The sequence below is a fragment of the Pogona vitticeps genome, chromosome 13 (genome assembly GCF_051106095.1).
Source record: "Pogona vitticeps strain Pit_001003342236 chromosome 13, PviZW2.1, whole genome shotgun sequence".
In the NCBI taxonomy this organism is placed as follows: Eukaryota; Metazoa; Chordata; class Lepidosauria; order Squamata; family Agamidae; genus Pogona; species Pogona vitticeps.
In genome coordinates this window covers 13,346,987-13,371,122 of record NC_135795.1, presented here as the reverse complement: position 1 = coordinate 13,371,122, position 24,136 = coordinate 13,346,987, and the positions used below count along the sequence as shown (strand labels likewise).

At 42.4% G+C, this 24,136-nt stretch overlaps 1 protein-coding gene across 3 annotated transcripts in view; it reads left to right on the top strand.

The window, feature by feature from the left end:
* TMC5 (transmembrane channel like 5) overlaps positions 1–24,136 on the top strand; it is a 47,684-nt gene that overhangs the window by 14,146 nt on the left and 9,402 nt on the right. Inside the window, exons 5-18 of one of the 3 annotated variants that reach the window (XM_078381238.1) lie at positions 507–599; positions 690–789; positions 3,191–3,281; positions 5,365–5,613; positions 8,222–8,373; positions 8,605–8,749; positions 12,718–12,873; positions 14,988–15,154; positions 15,874–15,952; positions 16,456–16,553; positions 18,304–18,399; positions 19,372–19,447; positions 20,190–20,323; positions 21,410–21,583. In XM_078381238.1, coding sequence (XP_078237364.1) covers positions 507–599; positions 690–789; positions 3,191–3,281; positions 5,365–5,613; positions 8,222–8,373; positions 8,605–8,749; positions 12,718–12,873; positions 14,988–15,154; positions 15,874–15,952; positions 16,456–16,553; positions 18,304–18,399; positions 19,372–19,447; positions 20,190–20,323; positions 21,410–21,583 — 1,810 coding nt within the window. Of the gene's footprint in view, positions 1–479; positions 600–689; positions 790–3,190; positions 3,282–5,364; positions 5,614–8,221; positions 8,374–8,604; positions 8,750–12,717; positions 12,874–14,987; positions 15,155–15,873; positions 15,953–16,455; positions 16,554–18,303; positions 18,400–19,371; positions 19,448–20,189; positions 20,324–21,409; positions 21,584–24,136 lie in introns of all 3 variants that reach the window. The other 2 variants (XM_078381237.1, XM_072982879.2) reach the window with 2 other exon arrangements.

The window sequence follows — 24,136 nt, the reverse complement described above, 5'->3', positions numbered from 1 at the left end:
GGACAAGCCGGGGTTGAAGTTACACCCACCGGGCTCTGTATCAATTACAGCATCCAAATCAGAGTGGATCCAAGCGACTTTATCTGTGAAGTGTTGTGCAAATTCCTCACAGCGAGTTGTAGAGTGGTCAATATTTTGTTCTTTTGGTGGGGCATGTACTAAGTCCCTGACTCCTCGAAACAATTCTGCTGGACGACTTTGTGCAGATGCAGTGGCAGCTGCAAAGAACCCTCTAATGATAAACACATTGGCTGATATCCTGTTACTTATATCATAATAAAAGAACTTGCCCATTCATGTTTTTTTTTCTCTTATCAAATCTTGGAACGTGTGTTATATTAGTTTTGATTATTCCAGTTAGCCTTCCTCTGCCCTTCTTTCACTGAAAGGGACAAAATGCAGTTTGCTTAATCAACTGGTTATTAATAAGCAGGTTCTGCTCAGTTCATACCTTTTAAATTTCTTAAAATATGTATCAGTTCATTCTTCAGTTAATTTCATCCCAGGACCTAACAGGCAAGATGCCAGCATGGTCTTCATGACACCTTCTAGTCTACTTCAGTTAAATCCAGGATATAACGAGGAGAAGGGAAAAAAAGGTAAGGTCTGTTCTTGTTGCTGTTTTTGTTTCCGTGTTCCTCTTTGTTCTGTTTCCGACTAAACACATTGTGTGTGTGTGTATTTTGCAGAAGAAAAATTAATAAGTGATCTTTCAGCCATGTCCACCCATGAAAGAATTAAAGCAATTCAGAAGATACTGAAACCTATGAAAGAGAAGCGCAAGATCAGGTAATAGCAAAATGTTTCCAGTCTGGTGATTATTAAGGCAAGTAAACAGGAAAACAAATACCTGTACAATTTAAAAGCATGCTGACCTGAACCCAGTTCCTATTTCCTAATAGAGTAGATCCACTGAAACAATGGAATATGTGTAAGTGTTGATTTGCCATTCAGCAATTGTCTGAACTGGTCTACTCTAGTTGGCACTAGCAACTGATTTAGGCTATTAGGTGAAATATAAATGCACATACTTTTATGAATTTAGCTTACCAGTAGTGATATTTTGCTTAAATGTCAGAAAAGCAAATAACCAAAAGAGAGAATGACCCAGTCTATAACTCCAAGTAATAAAAAGGATGGCCTGTTATAGAGGAAAGACAACTGTGTAATTACAAATGTGTAGTAAAACATGTGGAAATAAATAGTATGTATTCCTCATATCAGATTGTCATGGACTTCAAAGATGCTTCCAGACCTACTCGGGTCTCTCTATAGGCTGTTTAGGGTATGGCACTATACTATGGTTTAGCTTTGGATCCTAGAGTTTAAACAAGGCTTAGGCAATGCGTGGTGTCCCTCCTTGACACTTATTCTCTGGCACAGCCGTGAGAGGGAACTCAACAGCATCTGCATCTAGGTTTAAATGAACCCAAGTTCCCTCTTCAGTTCAAGCTGGCAGGTAGTGCAGACTCAGATTTAATCCAGTCCCTGCTTATGCTGGTTGTGAAATACTGTTAAACATAGCCCTGCAAAGTCATCTTTTCAAGCTCTGGTTTAAAAACAGAAATGGATATTTCTTGTAGCCATGTTGCAAATGGGGAGATGGGATGTGTGAACCAACGGGTTGTTTGTGTAAAGTTATGGAGACAAATCTGACATAAAAATGGCAACACCTAAGCCAGTTTAAGAACACCTCAACCTCCCAGGGCTCCCTCTGTTCCTCATTTGAAAGTGCATATTGTAGAAAAAAGAAGTGACAAAGAGAGGAGGGAGACAGATGAGGTAGATTTTGTCTGCATCTTCCAGAGGGTATAAAAAGGGTTAAAGGAAGGCCCACTACGGCTGAAATCTAGTAGTGAGGCACAACTAGAGTAGACCCATTGAATCAATACAATTTATGGAAGAGCTGACTCACCAAATCCCTTCTGATTTAGTTGGTGTTGTGACCAGATTTCAGCTTTCATCTATTAATAAGCAGCCTGTTTTTTTTTAATTATGTTGTATATAGAGAAATTTATAAATTCTGGCCAAAGAATCAGAATTTGGTTCAGGAAAGCCAGTTTGTGAGTCAACAGTTTTGCACCTCAAAGGCAGCTTATACCAGACAGCTACCTTTTTTGGCCATTCCAGGTGATGTATATAATCTGCACTCTCAAAGCACATTGTACATGTTAACCATGCTATTATCACTTTGAAATTTCATTTTGCATTTCTATGTCCCTCTTCACTAAATCTACAACCCACGATGGATACTTGTATAAGAGCCTGGGGCTAAATATTTCACTCTGTGTGTCTGAGGGGGAAGTTTATAGCCCCCCAAAAGCTCATAATGAAATAAATCTGATAGCCTTTAAGATGCCACATTATTCATGTTTATGTTTTTGTTTTTCTTATACATACTCAAACAGACTATCATAGCTACTCGTTCAAAACCTGCTATTTTTGATTTGTCTCAGGTCAGGTTGGTAGGGAAGCAAGCTATCAATGACATGCAGTGGTTTAAATAAACTAGAGTTCCTACAACAAACATGATTGTTGTTTGCAACTAGCTAACAAACCATGGCTTGTCTGCAGGGTTGGGTTCAGACTGAGGCATCCTCTAACTTTCAGCTCTACTGGGCAGGGCTCCGCCTCTCTCTCTCTCTGTCTCTCTCTCTCTCTCTCTCTCTCTCTCTCTCTCTCTCTCTCTCGTGACTTTGCTCCTGCGCACACAAGGTTCCATTGCAATCAGAACCTAATGTGATCGTTGTGCGGAAGGGGAAGACAGTTGTGCAGAGGGAGGCAGAGCGCAGCTTAAGAGGGAACCTTGGTTCAAACACAACATCGGGGTTAGCATTTAACAAACAATCTGGTTTATTTCTATGTGTGAAGCTAGCGTACCTGTGTTTGTTGCAGGTTGCTCGGGAACTGGTTTTTGAGGGACAGTGTAAAACATTTTAAATAAATAAAGATGGAAAATGTGTTTATTTGCCTGTGTCATATGTAGTTTTGCTCTGTGGAGGAAAGTGAGCTGGAAGAAAAGTTGTAACTGGATGCAGATTTTGAAGATCAAAAACATCTTGTAACGTGATGGAGACCTGGAATAAAAACAAAACAATTATATATATATGCTTGTTTACACACTTGTTTACAGCAAGCCCAAGTTTTAGGAATATTTCCCCTACATAATTTACCATCTCCTCTCCAACAGGAATCATGTTCTGATAGAGAAAACAAAAAAATCCCACAGCCGTAAAGCTGAAGTTAACTGTTGTACCCAGTGTTTCTACAACACAGCTTTGGTGAGTCTGGTTTGCCTTCATTGAGGGCGGGGGAATGGAAGCTATTGATGGGAATATAGCTGGAAAAAACAAGCCATAGTTCCAGGCTGGGGCATCAAGCCATGCAAAAACTTAAGCTCCAGTGTTCACAGATGAACAACAATTAAACTATAATTTTCCACCATTTGTGACACATGCACACACAGGCCCTGCTTTATTCTGCCTTGTTGAGTGGCTGGCCCAGGCCTCTCGTTGTGAGGTGAAGGATTTGTTTTTCTCTCTGGGGCCTTCTAGTATCAAACTGAAGTGGGACATTCTGTATAGTGAAGTTCTCTCCCCCGCCCCCAGTTTTTTATATTTTCTTCCCTCCACTGTAAGTATTTGTGTTTTACTGAGCACACTGGGTCCTTATTAGGCTGTTTTAGCAGCTCATTCCCCCTCCCCACCCCACCCCATATCTGCTGATGCCCAGTGGTGGTGGTGGTGTTATGCTACTTTGAGTACATAAGTACTAGCCGCTGAAATATTTATTTATTTGATTATTTACTATGTGGCTTTTTTCGTTGGGAACCCAAGACAGCTTGCAACATTTAAAACTATACAATACTAATAAGTTTAAAATATGATACAAAAACTATATTTAAAAAAACCCAATTAAACATTAATTATCATGCACGGTCAAGTCAGTTCTGGCTTATGTCAACCCTCAGGGTTTTCTAGTTAGAGAAAGTGGTACTCAGAAGTGGTTGACTCTCCTTCTGGAGATGCTCCTGGAACTGACTGTTTTAGCTGGCCCAAGGCCACCCAGGCTGGCTCTACTCACAGGAGGCCCAGTGAGGAATCAAACTCTCAACCTCTGACTCCACAGCCAGATATCTGATCCCTGAGCTCTCCACCCAACTCAATTAAGTATTAGGCAATATTTTAAACCAGAATAAAAAACAATGTTTAAAAACATTTTTAAAAGAACATTTAGAAATATTTTAAAATATCTGATTTTAATAAATACCGTGTTCCCTAGACCCCCACTTATTGCTTAAAAGCTTACCTGAAAAAGAAAGTCTTTGTCTGACAATAGAAAGCCGAGATGGAGGGGGCCAGCCTAGCTTCTCAAGGCAGCATATTCCAAAGCCTGGGGGAAGCCACTGAGAAGGCCCTCTCTTGTATCCTCATCAAATGAGCCTCCTCCCCAGCAGGTCTTCACAACTGAGAAGACTCACATGGGGTGATATGATCCTTCACATAGCCTGGACCCAAACTGTATAGGGCTTTATAGGTAACACCCAGGACTTTGAACTGGACCTGGAAATAGACTGGCAGCCAATAAAGCTGTTGTAATAAAAGAGTTGCATGCTCCCTGTTAATCAGCGCCAGTCAGCAGGCTGGCTGTAGCATTTTGAACCAGCTGAAGTTTCTGAACACTCTTCAGTTGCAGCCCCACATAAAGCACATTGCAGTAATCCAGATGAGATGTAAGTGAGATGTATGTCACCATAGCCAAATGAGACATATCAAGGAATCGTCGTAGCTGGTGCGCCAGTTTTAGCTGTGCACATGCACTCCTGGCCACTGCTAGGTCCCCTAGGCATCCTGGCCCAGAGCTGAATCCAACAGCACACGCAAGCTGCCAACCTGACTTTTCAGAGAGAGTCTAAACCCCATCCAGTACGGACAAGATCCCCTGATTTATTTCCGATTAACTATGTAAGGCTCTGGTGCAGAGCTAGTGAACTTGTGGACCTCCAGATGTTGGTGGACAGTAGTTCTCATCATCCTTAGCCATTGGCCAAGGTGCTGGTAGAAGCTTCTTGGAGCTGCACTCCAACAGCTTCTAGAGAGCTACAGGCTTACTAGCTGCACTCTAAAACGTCAGGAGGAGCTGTTCTTTACATTATCAGCATAATTCTGTGCATGTCTATTCAGAAGTCAGCTCCATTGTATTCAATGAGATTCATGTCTAGCCAAGCATGCATTGGATGGCAGCTAGTGTCTTTTCCATTAATGGAACAACCAGAAGAATTTTTTTGAAGGCCAGAGTTGGATTGTGCATTGACCAAAGGCTCCTATTTTGTTTTGTTTTATGGTCTCATTCTTTTCCTTCTAGTCTTTTCGGAGGTTCAAAAATGGCTTGTGGGACTCCTTTCAGTTCTTTAAACTTTGGCAGAAGATTCTCAAAGACATTGGTGGCAAATTTGGGACCAGCATCCGTTCCTACTTTGTTTTCTTGACGTGGCTGCTGATGTTCAACATTTTCTCATTCCTTGTGAACTTCAGTTTCATTGCAATTCCTCAGCTCTTAGTAGCCAAACCAAATAGCCTCTCCTTCACAGGACTTGAATTTTTCACAGGAGCGGTAAGTGTTCAGAAGGGGAGGGGGACTGGATTTCATTCGTTCCTTCATTGTATGACTCTTGTGCTCTGCTGAGATTTTGGGTTATCTCAAGCAGGCATCTCAATTTCATGCAGGGGAGGCAAGTCCAAAGGAAAAGAAATAGGGCACATTTTAATGTATTTTATTTTGTTCTAGTGGGGGAAGGAAGCCAGCCCAAGACATTAGTGCCTCTCTTTATTTATTTATTTATTTGTTTGTTTGTTTGTTTGTTTGTTCGTTCATTCATTCATTCATTCATTCATTCATTCATTCATTCATTCATTCATTCATTCATTCATTCATTTACAATAATTTTTAGCTGCACCATTACCAGTGGCTTCTGGGCAGCGTACAAGATTAAAAACATTTTAAAAGACAATATAAAATATCATATATTAAAATAATTCTTAAAACATTTAAATTAATAAGTCCTGCTGCTCATGTGGCCAGCTAGGGTATACTGTTTAATTAAAATGCTGGCTAAACAGAAAGGTCTTTGCCTGGCGCCAAAAAGCCAAGAGTGTTGGAGCCAGGCGGATCTCTATAGGGAGGGCCTTCCAAAGTTGGGGGGCAACAGCCGAGAAGGCCCTATTTCGACATGCCATCCCCCTCACCTCTTTCAGGGATGGCACCTTCAGAAGGGCCTCCTGGCCTGATCTTAGAGGGCGGGCAGGCTTGTATGGAAGAAGGCGGTCCTTTAGGTAACCAGGTCCTAAGCCGTTTAGGGCTTTATATGTCAGAGAAGGACTTTGAATTGGGCCCGAGCAGCAACTGGCAGCCAGTGTAAATTTTTCAGAACCGGCGTGATATGAGTCCGTGCGGCGGCACCACTTACCAGCCGCGCAGCCCAGTTCTTTACTGTTTGTCTTCTGTCCGAATTTATCTATTGGAGGTCCCCTTTTGGCAGTTGGTGGCCTAGGGCTGAGCTGTTTCTCTGCTTCAATCCCCTTCGAGGTGCAGCTTTTGGCACGACTGTAAAAAGTGGACAATTCTTAGGGTGCCTCTTTGCCATCAGATTTCCAGGCCTGCTTTTACCTCCTCCTTTGCACCTCCCCAATTTCTCTGTCAATTTGTGGAATATTGGGGAAGCAAGCATTGTATTCATCCACAACCCCCCCTCAATTTCTGAAATGTTGGAACAAGGTTTGTTCCAAAGAGGAAGGAAGGGGAAGCTTTGGGTTGGGATGAGAAACAGGACACAAAACAGACAGAAGAGTTTTTTTTGGGGGGGGGGTCAAAAAGATGTGGGAATTCATGGGGAACTGTTCGTACCTGTACCTGGCAGGATAAGGGGATGTTGTCTGAATGACAAACGAAATCCAGCATGGTCAGTCCTAGATGGGGAGCTTGAAAGAATATAAATGCCAATTTGGAAGGGCCCACCTGTGATACAGTAGCGGAAATCCAATGGTAAGTTGCAACTAGAGTAGGTTCAATGAACTGGTAGCAGAGATGGGCATGAATCACCCGTTTGGTGGTTTGTCCTGGTTCGTTTACCACTGCAGCGTATTTGGTGGTTTAGCGCCCTATCCCTTCAGCAAGTGCCTGCTCAGAAACAGCCCCCCCCGGCTTCCCTGCCCTGCCTCCTCCAGGCGCTTCTTTGGAGTGGGTGCCTGCTGAGCTGCCAAACACCTATTGTAGCATTAAATGAAGGTTTACCCGTCTCTAATCAAGTAGGGGTTTGATGAGTCAGTGCCTATGTAAGTTCCATTGTTTCAGTGGACCTACTCTATTTGCAACTTACTACTGGATTTCAGGCAATTAATGAGGGGACAGTTACCATGGTAGAGTCTTGTGTGCCTGTGATTGCACTCCATAGTGGTGCTATCAGAGCAAGACTTTGGGCTAGATGTTTAGGGACCCATTCACCAGAATGAATGGCAGAATGAATGGCAAGGTTCCCCAAAGTACAGCAGGTTTACTATATTTTGAAGGAAGGAAGATGATAAGACCGTAGACTCTCATGGAATGCCCTTGCCTAAATGCAGAATTTAGACGTTTTCGAACTGCATCCTGGTGTTTTCTAGGGCTGTGCATGGGATTCAGACAAATCACAAATTCAGAACTGATTCAGGCTGATTTGCTTGCCTTCTGAATCAAAACAGAATGACCAAAGTCAGTTTGTGGCCAAAGCAAATGTACAAATCAGTTTGGATCCAGAACACAAATACAATTAGATGGGGCACAAATAATTTTTTGTCTGTGAGGGTTTTTTTTAAAGCAAACTCTAAGGGTGACTAGTAAGCAAACCTGTTACTTTAGCTGTCTTGAAATTTTGTGTATATTTAATACAAACTTTAAAAAGAGTTTGCTTTTCAAATGAAAGTTAGTGCCTACTGCAAATTTACAAACAGATTTGGCTCTAAAGCAAAATTCAAAGCATATGACCTGCGAATCACTGTGGCCCTAATTCGGATGTATTCCAAAGCCCTGACTTGGCCTCCACATTGAATCCATGCGCAGCCTTAGTGTGCTCCAAAGGCATTGCGCTAAAGCACTTGTGTTGCTTTGTAACAATAGCAACAATAGAATCCTTTTGCTAAGGATTTGCGCTTGCATGACTTCTATGTTCCTCTCCTGCTTTTTCCAGGGATACTTTACAGACACCGTACTGTATTATGGCTTTTACACCAACACTACAGTAATGAAAAATGAGAGTATTTCTACGTATTACATACAGCTAGCCTATATTTTCACCTTTGGAATTTATTTCATTGTCTGCTTTCTCAGCTTGCTGTACAGGTACAGTAATGTTTAGATTCTACTTTTATTCTAAAGTGAATATGTTTTATTCTGGTGAAGGAGAATTCCTGTGTTACATTTTTAAGAAATCATCCCATTAGGTAAGGGAAAATGGGTTGGGATGGATGGATGGATAAATACATATGATTTCCCTAATACTGTATTTTGATATTTTCTCCTCTTCCGGTTCCATAAAATTGCCGTTTTATGTTTCATTGTTCTCACACACAGCATGGCAAAATCTTTCCGTGCCAACTTTGTTAATCCTCAGATGTATTCTGGAAATGCTGCCAAACTTCTCTGTGTCTGGGACTTCAGCGTCACCAATGAAAAAGCTGTCAAGCTAAAGCAGAAAAATCTCAGCACCCAAATCAAGGTATATAAGGAAAACGTTTCCCACCTCAAGACATGGTAACACCTGGAACTGCTCAGTGGTTCCGGTGACTGGCTGCAGAGCCAGAGGTTGGGAGTTTTATCCTTCACTGGGCCTCCTTGACAGGGTCTGGACTTGATGATCCTTCGGGTCTCTTCCAGATGTGCAGTTCTAAGCCATTAACATACATTAATTTAAAAAGGGGACTGAATCAATTCAGCATAGGGAATGTGTGACCTTTCAGATATTGTTGGGCCACAGCTCCTATGATCCTTCACCACTGATAATTTTGGCTAGAGTTGATGGGATCTGCTTTTCAACCACACCTGGAAGGCTACGCATTCTCCACTGATAGGAACAAAGGAACTTATGGGTGCACAGGAAGCAACCCTATACTGAGGTGAGACCACTGGCTGGTGCTTCATAGCATTGTCTGACTGGTAGCAGCTTCTTGGGATTTTATACAGATTTATTTATTTATTTGTTTAACCTACAGACTGCCCAACTTAGTGAGATCACTCCTTGAGATGGTTTGCAATGCACGATATAAAACAAACAGTACAATCAAAATTAAAAATAATTAAAAGAAAATATCCTCAGTATCCTAATCAATCACCATTAACAAAAACAAAAAAGGTGACCCATAGCCGACATAAAAAACTTCAATCAAATTATAAAACCATAGCGAAATAAATAAAATATATAATATATAGGTAAAGATAAAGTTTCCCCTTGACATTTAGTCCAATTGTGTCTGATTCGAGGGTGCAGTGCTCATGCCCGTCTTCAAGCCATAGAGCCAGCGTTGTCCATAGACAGTTTCCGTAGTCACGTGGCCAGTGCGACGAGACACGGAACGTCGTTTACAATATACAGTGGTGCCCCGCATAGTGATGATAATCCGTTAAAATAATCCGTTCCGAAAAATCGTTGCTATATGGATTACTCGCTATGCGGGACAAAGAAGCCCATAGGAATGCAAAAAACTCACCGTTATGCAGAAATCCTCCATACAGCCGCCATTTACGCTGCCCGGTAAGCGAGGAAAGGGTGCGAAAACACTGCGGGTGGCCATTTCATTTACCCGGCGGCCATTTTGGAACCGCCAGTCAGCTGTTTTAAAAACATTGCTATGCGAAAATTGATGTTTTACCATTTAAAACATCGCACTGTGATTGCTTTTGCGATCGCAAAAAACACATCACTATGCGGATTCGTCATTAAATGAATCGCTCGTTATGCGGGGCACCACTGTATACCAAACAATAAATGAAAAATAATAAAATGCCATCAAATCCATACACAAATAGGGGGCACAAGAGATTGTTGCCGTAGGCCTCCCTGTCCTGCCTAGAAATCCTGAGGATTGAACCTGGGACCTCCCATGATGTTCTATCATTGAGCTATGAATATCCATGGCTACTATTGGAAAAGATCAGTCTACATCCCAATCCCAAAGAAAGGCAGTGCCAAAGAATGCTCCAACTACCGTACAATTGCACTCATTTCACACGCTAGCAAGGTTATGCTCAAAATCCTACAAGGTAGGCTTCAGCAGTATGTGGACCGAGAACTCCCAGAAGTACAAGCTGGATTCCGAAGAGGCAGAGGAACTCGAGACCAAATTGCTAACTTGCGCTGGATTATGGAGAAAGCCAGAGAGTTCCAGAAAAATATCTACTTCTGCTTCATTGACTATGCGAAAGCCTTTGACTGTGTGGACCACAGCAAACAATGGCAAGTTCTTAAAGAAATGGGAGTGCCTGACCACCTTATCCATCTCCTGAGAAACCTATATGTGGGACAGGAAGCAACAGTTAGAACTGGTCATGGAACAACTGAGTGGTTCAAAATTGGGAAAGGAGTACGGCAAGGCTGTATATTGTCCCCCAGCTTATTTAACTTATATGCAGAATACATCATGCGGAAGGCTGGACTGGAAGAAACCCAAGCCGGAATTAAGATTGCCGGAAGAAATATCAACAACCTCCGATATGCAGATGATACCACTCTGATGGCAGAAAGTGAGGAGGAATTAAAGAACCTTGTAATGAGAATGAAAGAGGAGAGTGCAAAAAACGGTCTGAAACTCAACATCAAAAAAACTAAGATCATGGCCACTGGTCCCATCACCTCCTGGGAAATAGAAGGGGAAGATATGGAGGCAGTGTCAAATTTTATCTTCCTGGGCTCCATGATCACTTCAGATGGAGACAGCAGCCCTGAAATTAAAAGACGCCTTCTTCTTGGGAGGAAAGCGATGACAAATCTTGACAGCATCTTAAAAAGCAGAGACATCACCTTGCCAACAAAAGTCCGAATAGTCAAAGCTATGGTTTTTCCTGTCGTGATGTATGGAAGTGAGAGCTGGACCATAAAGAAAGCAGACCGCCGAAGAATTGATGCCTTTGAATTGTGGTGCTGGAGGAGGCTCTTGAGAATCCCCTGGACTGCAAGGAGAACAAACCTATCAGTTCTAAAGGAAATCAACCCTGAATGCTCACTTGTAGGACAGATCCGGAAGCTGAGGCTCCAGTACTTTGGCCATCTCATGAGAAGAAAAGAGTCCTTGGAAAAAACCTTGATGTTAGGAAGGTGTGATGGCAAGAGGAGAAGGGGACGACCGAGGATGAGATGGCTGGTCAGTGTCTGCGAAGCAACCAACATGAACCTGACACAACTCCGGGAGGCAGTAGAAGACAGGAGGGCCTGGCGTGCTCTGGTCCATGGGGTCACGAAGAGTCGGACACGACTAAACAACTAAACACACACTATTCCTGAGGGCTATGCAATACCCAGTGGTAGTGTCTTACACAGAACAGTGGACTGCAGCTCCAGAGGCCTGGGTGGAAATCCCCACTTGGCCGTGGAGACTCACAGGTAAGGGTGTAGCAGTGGTAAAGCCACTCTTTAAATATCTCACCTTAGAAATGTTATTAGAGTCACTATAAATCATTTCCGACTTGACCACACATAATACACACAGGCAGTACCCCCCAAACTGATATAAATACATCATTGAGGAACAATAAAGCTGCCTTGGGTTCTTTTTAAGGAGATCGGAGGGAGGGATGGAGGGATAGCTTTTGCCTGCCTGGGCTGCTTCTGTACAGGAAGGAGTCTCGGTGGCCACTGTGGGAGACCAGATGCGGGTCAAGACAGGCCTTTTAACTTAAGGCTTCTTAAGTAACCATTTATGTGGCTTAATTCCTTGTAGATATTAGACAGCCTTTAGTTGAGGGCCATGAAGACAGTAGATCGGGGCAGGAAATGGGAAGCTCTCCAGATGTTGTTGGACTACAACTCCCATTCGTCCCAACCAGGAAAGCCAGAGGGTAGCGATGAGAATAGTTGCAGTCCAACTACATTGGAAGGGCCGTCCGTTCCTTCCTTCTGCAGGGAAAGCTCATTCACACAGCCCTTCTCCTTCTGGCCTGATGTCTTTTTCTAATTATTGTACCTGTGACAAATTTCTCTGTCTTACATTTGCTTCTGGATGCAGGTTTGAGCGTTTCAGTTTGAGAATCCTTCTGTTAATTGATATCTGGCCAGCACAGCGTCTGCTCTTGAGTGATAGGAAAGGCGTTGATGATCTCCTGACTCTGAGTTACATCAACTCTAATAGGAGTTTTGACCTAAAGAAGATGTGGAGGAAGTGGCTTACCTTTGCCACCTGTAGTGAGTTTCTATGGTCAAGCGGAGATTGGAACTCAGATCTCCTGGGCCAGAGTCTGATATTCTATTTGGTACACCACACTGGCTCTCTACAGGCCTACAATGTTTCCCCATCTTTGAATAGCTGCTGTGTATTAGAAAAGTTTTGTTTTAGAAAGAAGAGCTGGACTCTAGCTCCTAAATTCACAGCATCAAAAATATATAATGATACCAAATCACACAGGTCGGATTTCATAAGTTCTGTTCCAGTCCCTCCCCCCTGAATAACGAACTGGTGATTGCTTTTTTTTTTCTAGGAGACCCTGTCTGAGATCACAGTTGGAGCCCTGAAGCTTCCTCTCAGCCAAAGAATCTCCCGGATCGCCATCCATCTGGGGGCTTGGGTGATCTCACTGAGCATTGCAATTGGCTCATGTGCTGGTATTTACTTCTTCTCCCAAGTCAATTTGGAGGTATGGTTAAACTTCTAACACCTCTTTTAGTCCGTGTCTGTAACCATATTAACCATCCTAGATTGCAGAATGATGGAGTCTTGCTTTTGAAGGGAGTGTTTGCCTAGGAAGGGTTTCCAAAGCTTATGGCCCTCTATATGTTCTGGACTATAGCCCCCAGCATCCCCAGCAGTTGCCCTTACTAGCTGGTCTGATGGGCGTTGTAGCCTGAAGCATCTGGAGCGTGGGACATTGAGTGAGACTGATGGGGGAGTTGGCCCATGCCCCCCCCAGCTAAGAGAGGAAGAGAGAAGGTTCTGAGGGTTCTCTTCAAACAGAAGTGGCCTGGATCCTCTTCCAAGCGCTGTAGGACCCTGGGATAAGGGGCTGTTGTTGTTTAAATGATTTAGACACCTTTTTATCAAGAGGACCTAGGGCAGATTATTAAAATATGGGGGTGGGGGGAATTCAGAAACTGAAAGGGGAATAGAAAAATCAGGCAAAACACAATCGACATGTGGCTCTTCAGACATGTGGACAATGATTCTCATAATCTTTCACTACTTAGTGTGTGTCTAGAGGTGATTAGCAGTGCCGTGCAAGATCAGGGTCATGCCATGGGCCAGACCAAATGTTGTGTCAAGCATGGTTTGTAAGGCTGTCATGCAACTGTTGGGTGACCGGATCAGACTTAGAACCACAAGGGAGTTGTTGCTATGTGCCGTCAAGTTGGAACCGACTTGTAGCAACATTAATAAGCTTTTCAAGATAAGTGAGATATTTAAGGGGTGAGTTCCACGCCCTGAGTGAGTTCCCGCGGTTAAGTGGGGATTCGAAACCAAACCACCTGAGTCCTAGTCTATCACTCTATCCACTGCACCACACTGGGTATCACAGAGGAGAATTTAACCCCCTTTTTAATGCACTGCAGTCTTAATGAGCGTCGCCCTCCTGAAGCTGCTACTTGGCAAGGAAGAAAAGCTCCTATTGGCAGCAGGAGCATCTCTGCTGAGCCAAATAGGAGGTGCAGAAAGTCGGGGTTTTTTGCTTGCAGTTTTCTCACTTGGTGATTATTCTGGCCAATCAGTAGGTACCGTATTTTTCGCACCATAAGACACACTTTTTTCCCCACAAAACAGGGGGGTGGAAAGTCTGTGCGTCTTATGGAGCGAAGAAAACAGATTATATTTTCCTGTTTTCTTCTCCTAAAAAATTGGTGCGTCTTATGGAAAGGTGCTTCTTATGGAGCGAAAAATACAGTATGTCATGAAGGCAGGACACAGAAGGACAAAACATCATGGCTTTTCAGTCAGCTGGGGTAATGATACCTTCTGCCAGCCATTTCAGGCATGTCTGTCCTTTTTAAAATCTTTCCTGCAGCCTTTAGCGTAGTTTTCCCAGCATTAATGCAGAGTTCTGAGCTATGCTCTGCTATAAAACACGAACTATTTTGGGATGTCTTGCTGATGAATGGGCAAGCAAAACCCATTCTCTTTTAAAAATACCTTTTTCTGTTGCAGTTTGTAACTAGACAATTGACTTGGATCAAAATATTTGCCAGTATTTTTGAACTCTTTCCATTGGGTTTGTTTAGAGTCTGAAAAAGTTACTGTTTTGGACTGCAACTTCCAGAATCTCCCAACTAACATTGCCACTGGCTTTGTTGGCTTGGAAATTCTGGAAACTTTCATTTGTTGTTTTTTTTAAAGCCTTTCCTGGCTCAGGTGTTCACTGTGAGCACTGTCGTGAGTATCTGCCTTTCAGAACTGACTGCTGTGAAAAGTTAGTAAGGCATGAATAAGCTATGAGAAGTGGAGCCTAGCTCTTTTCCTCATTCGAAATGATCAGCGTTATGCTTTGGGTTTTTGGTGGTTTCTGGTGTAAGTTCATTAAGGTATTATGAATATGAAAAAAAATGGAACGATGTTGTAGCTTTTCCCAAACTGGTACTGCCCAGATGTGTTCAACTAGATCGTCCGTCATTCTGCAGCCAAACAGACAATCAGCAATGCTGGCGGGGATGAAGGGAGTTGTACGTATTCTAATACACCTGGCCAGTGCCTGGTTGAAGAAGGGGAGGGCCCCTATTGCTTGTTGATCTAGATGTTCTCTCTCTTTCCCCCCTCCACTCCAAGATATTTCTAGAAGGGGAGAAAACTGACCTGGAGAGCCAAGCCAGCACTCTGGTGTTGCCGATTGTGGTGAGCCTCCTAAACCATCTTGTGCCGTTGTTGTACTCTTTCTTCAGCTTTTTTGAAAAATTCACTTTTCCCAGGCACCAGATCTACACTGCAATTGTCAGGTATGCCTTCATCTCTGTCTCTCCTTTTTCCCTTCCCTATTTTGTAATGCTCTGCCTCTTGTTTTGTCTCAAACCAATAATAACATGCAGGATGTGACTCAAAAACTCTTGGATTCATGGGGCTGGCCTTTCTCATAGTCCCATTGCAGGGCCTTCTCTGTGTGGGTGCCCAGACATGGGAATTTCTCTGCTGATTGTTTATGGGTTTAAACTAGAGATGGGTGTATTTGTATTTGTATATGAATGCACAACTTGACATAACAAGGGTGCTGTCCCTTCCACTCGCTCCACAGCTTGTGGTCAGCTAGCCACTCCTGGCAGAAGGAGGGAAGACGAGTCTCCCTGCCAGGCTGACGAGTGGCTAGCCAGCTGCAAGTTCTGGACTGATTGGAAGGGAGAGCAGGATGGACAGTATGGTCCCAGGGAACTGGACCCTCATTATGTCCACCTGTGCCAGTGGGGGATTCTAGGAGTTGTAGCCCAAAAATAGTTCATTTTTCCTTCAACAGAGAACCATGATTTCTATATCTCTCTCCAAACATTATCATCATAAGGAGGGGCACAGAATAATGCCCTGAATGAATGAATGAATGAGTATCTAAATGATGGAATGAATGAAGAATAGTTTTCCAGTTTATTATTTTCCATTTTCCTTTCCCTTTTTTCCTTTGTTTTCTTCGGTGTTACTGAATCCTGATGTTGTCACTTCCTCTTTATAGGAATGTTATTCTGAAAATAACTATAATTGGAATCCTCTGCTATTACTGGCTTAACACAGTGGCTGTATCAAAGCTAGAGGTAGGATTTTAACCTTGCTTCAGTAGTGCTGTGAATTTTTATATGAAGGCACCGGACTTGGCTTTGTTCTTGCAAACAGCAGCTGGGTGATGCTCTCTGTTGGGTTGTATTACTTTAGACTGCCAGAGGTCGCTCAAAAGCTCCTTCAAAATATTTCTTGCACATTAAAAATCTGCATGACAAGGAACAGGATTTTGAGCTTAACCTTGCGTTTGCTAGTTTTCCAGCGTGGGATACTTCTTCTGCAGATGAGTCCTTCCCTGGAGTTTAACATGGTGCAGTCCTGTACAGAGCCAAGACTGAGCCATACCAAGGAGGAAGATGTTGTTTCCCCAATTGCTATGCAACCAGTGTCAAAATGGACATGTCTCTGTTTTTCGTGGGTATCGTAGGATCCTTTCCTCCTCTCACACTGTGAGACTTTATGGAAGAAGGCAAGAGACAGAGGGAGAGATGTATTTTCTACTTGATTTATACAAATTATTTTATTATGTTTTTCCTAGTGTTGGGAAACATTAGTTGGCCAAGATATATACAGGCTGCTTGTTGCGGATTTCATCTGTTGCTTATTGGGTTCTTTCTTTGGAGAATTTCTGCGACGGTATGTCCTCACTTCTCTATGATATTCAAGCAATACTTTTGTGCTTGCATTACTAAAAGGAAATGGGAAGTCAACTCAACGATTGGCCAACATCAGGCCTAAGGAATCCATTGGGTTTTTTGTTAATTGTTTGTGTTTGCTAGAACCCCAAGATATGCCAAACAAAATCAGGTGCAAAATCTATAACACTGAAAGGGAACATGTCTCTGAGCCAAGGAAACTATGTTAAAAAAGCAGAACTGGGAATTAACCTCAGAGTCCTTTTACTCCAAATTAGGCAAAGCTTTCTTCATTTCAGGAGTCTAATTTCCATGGCTTTTTATGCCCAGAATTAGAGATAGGCATGAATCAGAAAACTGGTGATTAGTTTTGAGTTGTGAATCATCAAGGTTGATGAATCAGGAATAACACATTACAGTTTTTCTTATGAATTGATGAATCAGTTCGTTGATTAATTTTTGCCTGTAAAACAGCCCCCAAGCACCTAGAGAAACCAAATTTTCAGAGAAACCTCTCCTGATTCTCCTCTACATATCCTGCAAGTTTAGTGAAGGTTGATTTTTGGACATCAGAGATATGCACCCACAAAGAGGCCCCCATGGAAAATCTGCCCTAGCATGTGGCGACACAAAATTGCAGGGAAGCTTCCCTTGACCTTCCTCTACAATCTCGCCAAGTTTGGTGAAGATTGGGTTTCAGGTGTCTGAATTATACCCCCACAAAGTGGGTCCCCTTAACAGCTGGCTTGGGAAAACCCAATTTATACAAAACATGGAGATATTGTAGAGGAGAGTCGTGGGAAGCTTCTCTGTGATTTTGGTGTCGCCAGGTGCCTGGGGGACCATTTTATAGACCAACAATTTGACAAGTAAAAAAAATCACTAAAATTCATTGATATATATTTGTTGGGCCATTGATTCATAAGAATATGAATGGATGAATTAGCTTTTTTTGGACAAATTTGGTGATTCATTTTTTAATTCATCTCCATCTCTAGCCAGAATGTTTTTGCTGATTTACGTATGCATAATTGCCACTCATTAACAAACTGCAAGTGGCATTCCTGGGCTTGTACAGTATGCCACCAAGACTTAACGTAATTTCCCTTGCAAATTAAAAGTAGCAATATTGTTAAACAACTGGGAGTATGGAAACCTTGCCAATCTACTGCAAATCTTTGAAAGATATACAGTGATCCTGATCTACTATCTTTTGTCTCAAGAGAGAAAACCATCTTGGTCTAAATTCTAGCAAGTTTTCCTCTGAAGGCAACAATGCCATTGAATCAATAGAAGCGCTTGCGTGATGTGCACCACCTCCTTCTGAGTAGAGCATTTTGTATTGCCTTAAGCTTCCAAACTGTCATTAAGGATAGCCCTCTGGAGAAGTCCCAAAGCCTGCCTTTGAGGCTGTAAATGAGTGAAACATGTTGCCTAGTTCTGCACCACTTCTGAGTTTAAGACAAGGGGGTGGGGAGGAAAACTGAACTGGGGATGGATAGATTCAATCAAGGGCTTTAATTTGCAAAGACCCAAATAGGGCTGTTAATTATAGGAATTTTGGAAGAGCATGGCTTCATTGGGTAGCCATAATTTGGAATTGACTTAACAGCACAAAACAAAAGGTCCACAGACTTCTCACTAAGTCGAATTGGTGGGTTATGCACTTTGGTCTTTGCTTACACAGAGCAATATCCTAATAGTCCCTGGCCAAAACTTGTGATTCACACTGATTTTTGTACTTTTTTCAGAATCATTGGGACCAAGTGCTGCAAAAAACTGGGTGTGCCAGAATTTGACATTGCTAGGAACGTTTTGGATTTGATCTATGCTCAGACTTTGACATGGTGAGTTAAAATAATACAGTTCAGAGAACTTCATGGTCTTTCTCCTTAAAAAGTCCCAGAAACTAGAAGTAACTGATTATTTGTAATGAATACCTTTTCTAATAATGTATAGCTATAGATACATTATGCTATAGCTGTCATATAACAAAGCATGCTTGGCTACTTTTATAGTAATGGGGGTGTAGTCTCACCAAATGGTGGCAGAGGAATGGGATGCGCTGTGTTGTGGGTATTGATGCGAGCAAAGCGGGTGGAAGGAGGGGGGCCTTTTATTTCACAAACTAGCAACTACAGCATTCAAATATTCTTAAAGTAATTCTTTTAGTTAGATTTTTAGAAACCAGCTAATAAAAAGATACTTTAAAATTGCAGCTACACTTCGCCCTTCAGCAATGCTGGGGTTAGGGCGCCAGACCCCGTGTGGTCGGTAAGTCCAAGACCCAGCTTTCTCAGGCCCAACTTTAATCTCATCATGGAGATAATTAGCAACATATTCATTTATTTATTGAAAAAAAATATCCTCGTGTAACCAAAACTGTGTTGCTCAAACCCATTCAGTTCAAGGGATAAGTTTATAACTGCCTACTTTCAAGGGTCCTGGGAACTATCAACACTTTTCCTTAAATAACTTTCTAGAAAGATTCTGAAAAACTGAATTCTTTAGGTTCAAACTATACATTACAGATAGCGTGTCATTAAAGGAGAGAACCCTTCCAGTCCTGAAAGACACCTGATTGCCCCATTGTGACCTCGGTTTGCCAGTTATCATGGTTTATTTTTCATTTGGTCATAAGGAGGTGAACACATGTTTTGCAAATCTGATCTGCTGAAATCACATCTCTGGAACACTGATTTCAGCTTCTAATAACATGCTGTGTGTAATATATGGTTTGACTTCCAATCTAACCATAACTGGACCTCCTTTGCTTCCAGGAAATTGAGTTCATTTCTTGCCTTCTTTTTTTCCTACAGGATTGGCATATTTTTTTCACCTTTGCTTCCAGCCATCCAAATTATATCACTTTTCATCATATTTTGTGTGAAAAAGGTACACTGAGTTATTCCTACTAAAGCCTTTTACTAAGTTTAAATTCTTTGCTCTTCTTTAAGTCACTTACAGTTATATTTGAATTTACTCTGAAATACAGTAGGTTCAATAGGACTCATTACATATCTTGGAAAAGTTACTTTTTTACTGCAGCTTGCAGAACCCCAAGCCACCATGACAGAGAATTTACATGTATAACTTGAGTACAATTCCATATTTATGAGTACTATAATTTATTTCTGTATTTACTAAAGAATCCAGTTTGACTGGGATGTTTTGAATACTAGAATGTACCTGGGTAGCTAGAGTTTTGTAGACCTGTGGGCTAGTACCTTTGAGAAGTATATCAGCCTGGAAGATTCCATTTTGGAGGATAGAAAGGGTCAAAATGACAGTTTAATTTTGGACTGCTGTGAGTTTTGTCATCACCTTTTTGGGTGCTTTAATGTTGTAGTGTGTGTTTAAATGGGGCTTTAGATTTCTTTATCATAACCAACCCAGAGAATATCATGTTGTAGAATGGCATGCAAATGTTATACATTTGCATGATTTTGTAGCCTCAGTTCAGAACATAGTGCAAATCTCCCAGCACTAAGAACAGACGGTTTACAATATGTTCTCAAATTCCATGGGTCTTTGCTCCTCAATAAATAGGCTTAAAATTAAACTAATGTGCAATTGACACATCTCTGTTGCGCGCTCTGAAATGCCTGATTTTTCCCCCCCTGCTTTGTTCTGGAAGGTCAGTCTGATGAGGAACTGTCAGCCTCCTCGCAAGGCTTGGCGCGCATCCCAGATGAACACTATCTTTGTCTTCCTGCTCTTTTTCCCCTCCTTTGCTGGAGTCCTCGCTGTCCTAGGTGTCACCTTCTGGAGGTATGAAGACCTAAGCTTGGAAACACTGTTATTGCAAATCCCCAAATCCCCCCAATTCTGGGAGTTGTAGTCCAAATATAACTTTCCCAAGGCCTTTGAAAGACTGATTTCTTACCCTGAATCTCACCTGAACACGGCCGACAGAGGGGCCTATTTCACCACACCCGAAAGGAACAGGCTAATATAGAGGTACAGACTTTAGTGTATGGCCCACACGGCTCTGTCCTCCAAGAGGAAGGTTTCGCTGGAGCCCCCCCGGGAGGACCAGCTGGGGAGGACCTGCCACATCTGCCCTCCTGCTTTTCTTGCCTGTGCACGTGCTTGGCCCTTTCTGATGGTTGAACCTGACTTGGTTCTGGAGCTTTGTGGCCCACCCGCCCTCGCTTTGCTGGGGTGTATGCTTTATTAAATGCCTTGTGATGTCAACCCTGGCTTTCTCTGTTGTCATCAAAAAAAGGAGAGCAAACTAGCAGTGTGTGTTTATGTAACGATTGTATGATTTCTCTCTCTGGCTAGCTTTGAGCTGAACTTCCTAAGGAGTTAAAAACACTAAGCTGCTTGCTCATTTCCCATTCAGGTTGTCTGTTTGAGATCTTACTTTGCTTCAGACCGAAGAAGGAGGAACAAATTATGGGATTCTAGTCAGCTCATAATTTCAACCCAGGATTTTGGAAAACTTCTGTCAGTGGATTTTGTGGGGGAGATGGTCCATTTCTATGAAGCTGCTAATTTATATCCTTACAAAAATCTCTGAAAACAGCTGTGAGAATAGTTTTTCCTAGGACTTTGTAGAAGTGAAGGTTATCTAGCTATATGCTTGGTCTGCAGAGCAAGAAAACACACTATTTAGAACGTCATCGAGGGTGGGGGCAGAATCTGGCCCTCTAAACGTTCCTGGACTGCAAGACCCCTTTACCTTAGCATTCCTAATAATGTGGTATCACTGGAGTTATAATTCAACAACATCTGGAGGGTTACTCACTCCACACTGGTCCTCTGGCATGAGAGGTTGAACATATTGCGCTATGAATGTCAGAATAAAAACCTAGCACTTTACCCACCACCGTTTTTTTTTTCTTTTTCTAGACAGACACCTTCTGAAACCTGTGGCCCTTTCCGAGGTCTGGTGACGATCTTTGAGGCCGTTTCTGACTGGGTGGCGATCCTTACCAGTTATCCTAGTTCTTTCTGGGTTGTGTGGATTTATCGCAACATATTTGAAAGCGTGCATTTCTTCTTTATCCTCTCTGTCATTGTACTGTAAGTGCCTGCAGGCCAATGAGCCTTGAGAGGGTTGGACGAGGACTTAGGAGATCTAGGGTTCTAGTCCCAAACTGAGCCATGAAACTCATTGGTCAGCCTTGGGCCTCATACTGTTTCTTTCTCAGCCAGACCTACTTCATAGGATGGTTGCGAAAATCAAGTGAGGAAGAGAGCAGAGATGGGCATGAACCTGTGGGGCCACATGTTCCCTTCCCCTGACTTCCTAGCCAATTCGCCACCACTTGGGTGCGCGCTCCTCTCCTCCTCCGCTTTGGCTGATCAGCCAGTCCCCGGCAAGGAGCACGGGCTTGCCTGTCCCGCCTCCTTGTCCGAGTGGGCGATCAGCCAAGGAGGCAAGGCAGGGAGGCCCCTGACTGGCTGAACAGCCCAAGAGGAGGAGGAGAGGAGCAGGCACCAGCTGGTGAATGGGGGAGCCAGCTGGGGAGGTAGGGGACGGAAATGCCCAGCACCTATGGTGCCACACATACAAACCTCTGAACCGAGGTCCATGCCCATCTCTCAAAGAGAGCAATAAACAGAATGTGGCATACAATTGCAAATAATAAAAAGGTTTTTTTTAAAGCGAATTCTCTATTCCTGTACCTTGGAAAGTCACACCAGCTGTCATAATAGCCGTCCCCTCAATTTTTCTTACACAATAGTTTTTCATACAAAATCTTATAGGTCTTTCTGGGAGATGGCTCATGTGGCCTGTAGGTCACATTTAAAAAAAATGTTTTATCTGTTTTGAATGGGAATAAGATTGGGGGTAGGGGGATGGGGTTCAGGAGAAATAGATAAGGGTGGGGGGAAGATAAATTTCCAGAGAGCAAGAGAGTACTTTTACGTCCACTTATACAGTTAAGCTAAAGAGGAAGATTAAAAAAAACACCAATTTTTACCAGAATTGCTATAGTTACTAATCTCTTCATTTCCTGGTTGGACCTTCACAGTCTTCTTTTATCTATGCTTTCCAATCCATATTTCAAGTACTGTACAGCTATAAAATCGTTCCCAGTTTTTGAGTCCTTTTTGAGATGACCTTTCATTTAGTGCTTCTGTTAGTTCGCCCATCTCTGCCACTTCCAGTATCTTTTCTGTCAGCTCCTCTAGGGATGGTATTTCTGCTTTCTTCCTTTCCCATATGGTATCCTAGCTGCAGTAATTATATGTATTATCAAATACATATCTCGTTTCCTTATCTACAATCTACATAATATTCTATCAAAACAATTCACAAGATACAATTTTTATAACATTTCATGTACTAATCTCCAGTAATTTTTTGCTTCCCTACATGTCCACCAAATATAATAGAAAGTACCCTCCTGGCAAATAGAAGGGGAAAATATGGAGGCAATGACAGATTTTACTTTCTTGGGCTCCATGATCACTGCAGATGGTGACAGCAGCCACGAAATTAAAAGACGCCTGCTTCTGGGGAGGAAAGTGATGACAAACCTCAGCAGCATCTTAAAAAGCACAGATGTCACCTTGCTGACAAAGTTCCGCACAGTCAGAGCTATGGTTTTTCCAGTAGCAATGTATGGAACTGAGAGCTGCCCGCCGAAGAACTGATGCTTTTGAGTCCCCTGGACTGCAAGGAGATCAAAACTATCCATTTTGAAGGAAATCAACCTTGAGTGCTCACTGGAAGGACAGATCCTGAAGCTGAGGCTCCAATACTTTGGCCATCTCATGAGAAGAGACGACTCCCTGGAAAAGACCCTGATATTGGGAAAGTGTGAAGGCAATAGGAGAAGGAGACGATGGAGGATGAAATGGTTGGACAGTGTCATCAAAGCGACCAACATGAATTTGACCCAATTCTGGGAGGCAGTGGAAGACAGAAGGGCCTGGTGCGCTCTGGCCCATGGGTTCACAAAGAGTCAGACATGACTTAACGACTAAACAACACCCTCCTGTATTTTAAATTTCCAACACTTGTTGGAAACATTTTCATACATTTTAGAAAGTTCAGTTGGAGTCATATGCCATCTATAAAACATCTTATATATATGAAATGTACTGATTTTGTAAGTTTAATATTATTATTGATACTTGAAGGTGTCTTTTTCCAATTCCAGTCATAGAGATATTCTATTAATTCAACAATAAAGGCATTATATAAAAAAGAGGGAAATGGATGGGTAGGAAAGAAGGGAAAAAGGCAGATGAGAAACAGGAAGAGGAGCAATCAAGTGGGCCATCATGACCAAACTCAGAAGGAAGTTCAGAATCTTAGCTAGAAGAGCAAATGGGAAGAAGCAAAAGAAAACACCATGGAAACAAGAGGATCCAAGAGGAGGAAAGAAAACCTTAATAATAAAAATGGACCAGATGAGTAAAAAATGGCTCAGAATTCTTTCAGTTAACGTAAATGGCTTAAACTCACTCCAAAAACATAAAAGAATTTACCAACAGATCAGCATCTATTAGAAAATAAAAAATTAGGAGAATTGTTTATATAGCATCAGATTCAAGAAAGAAAAAGAGAGGTGTGGCAACATATATACGAAAGGAATTAGACCCAAAACTAATTTTTGTGTC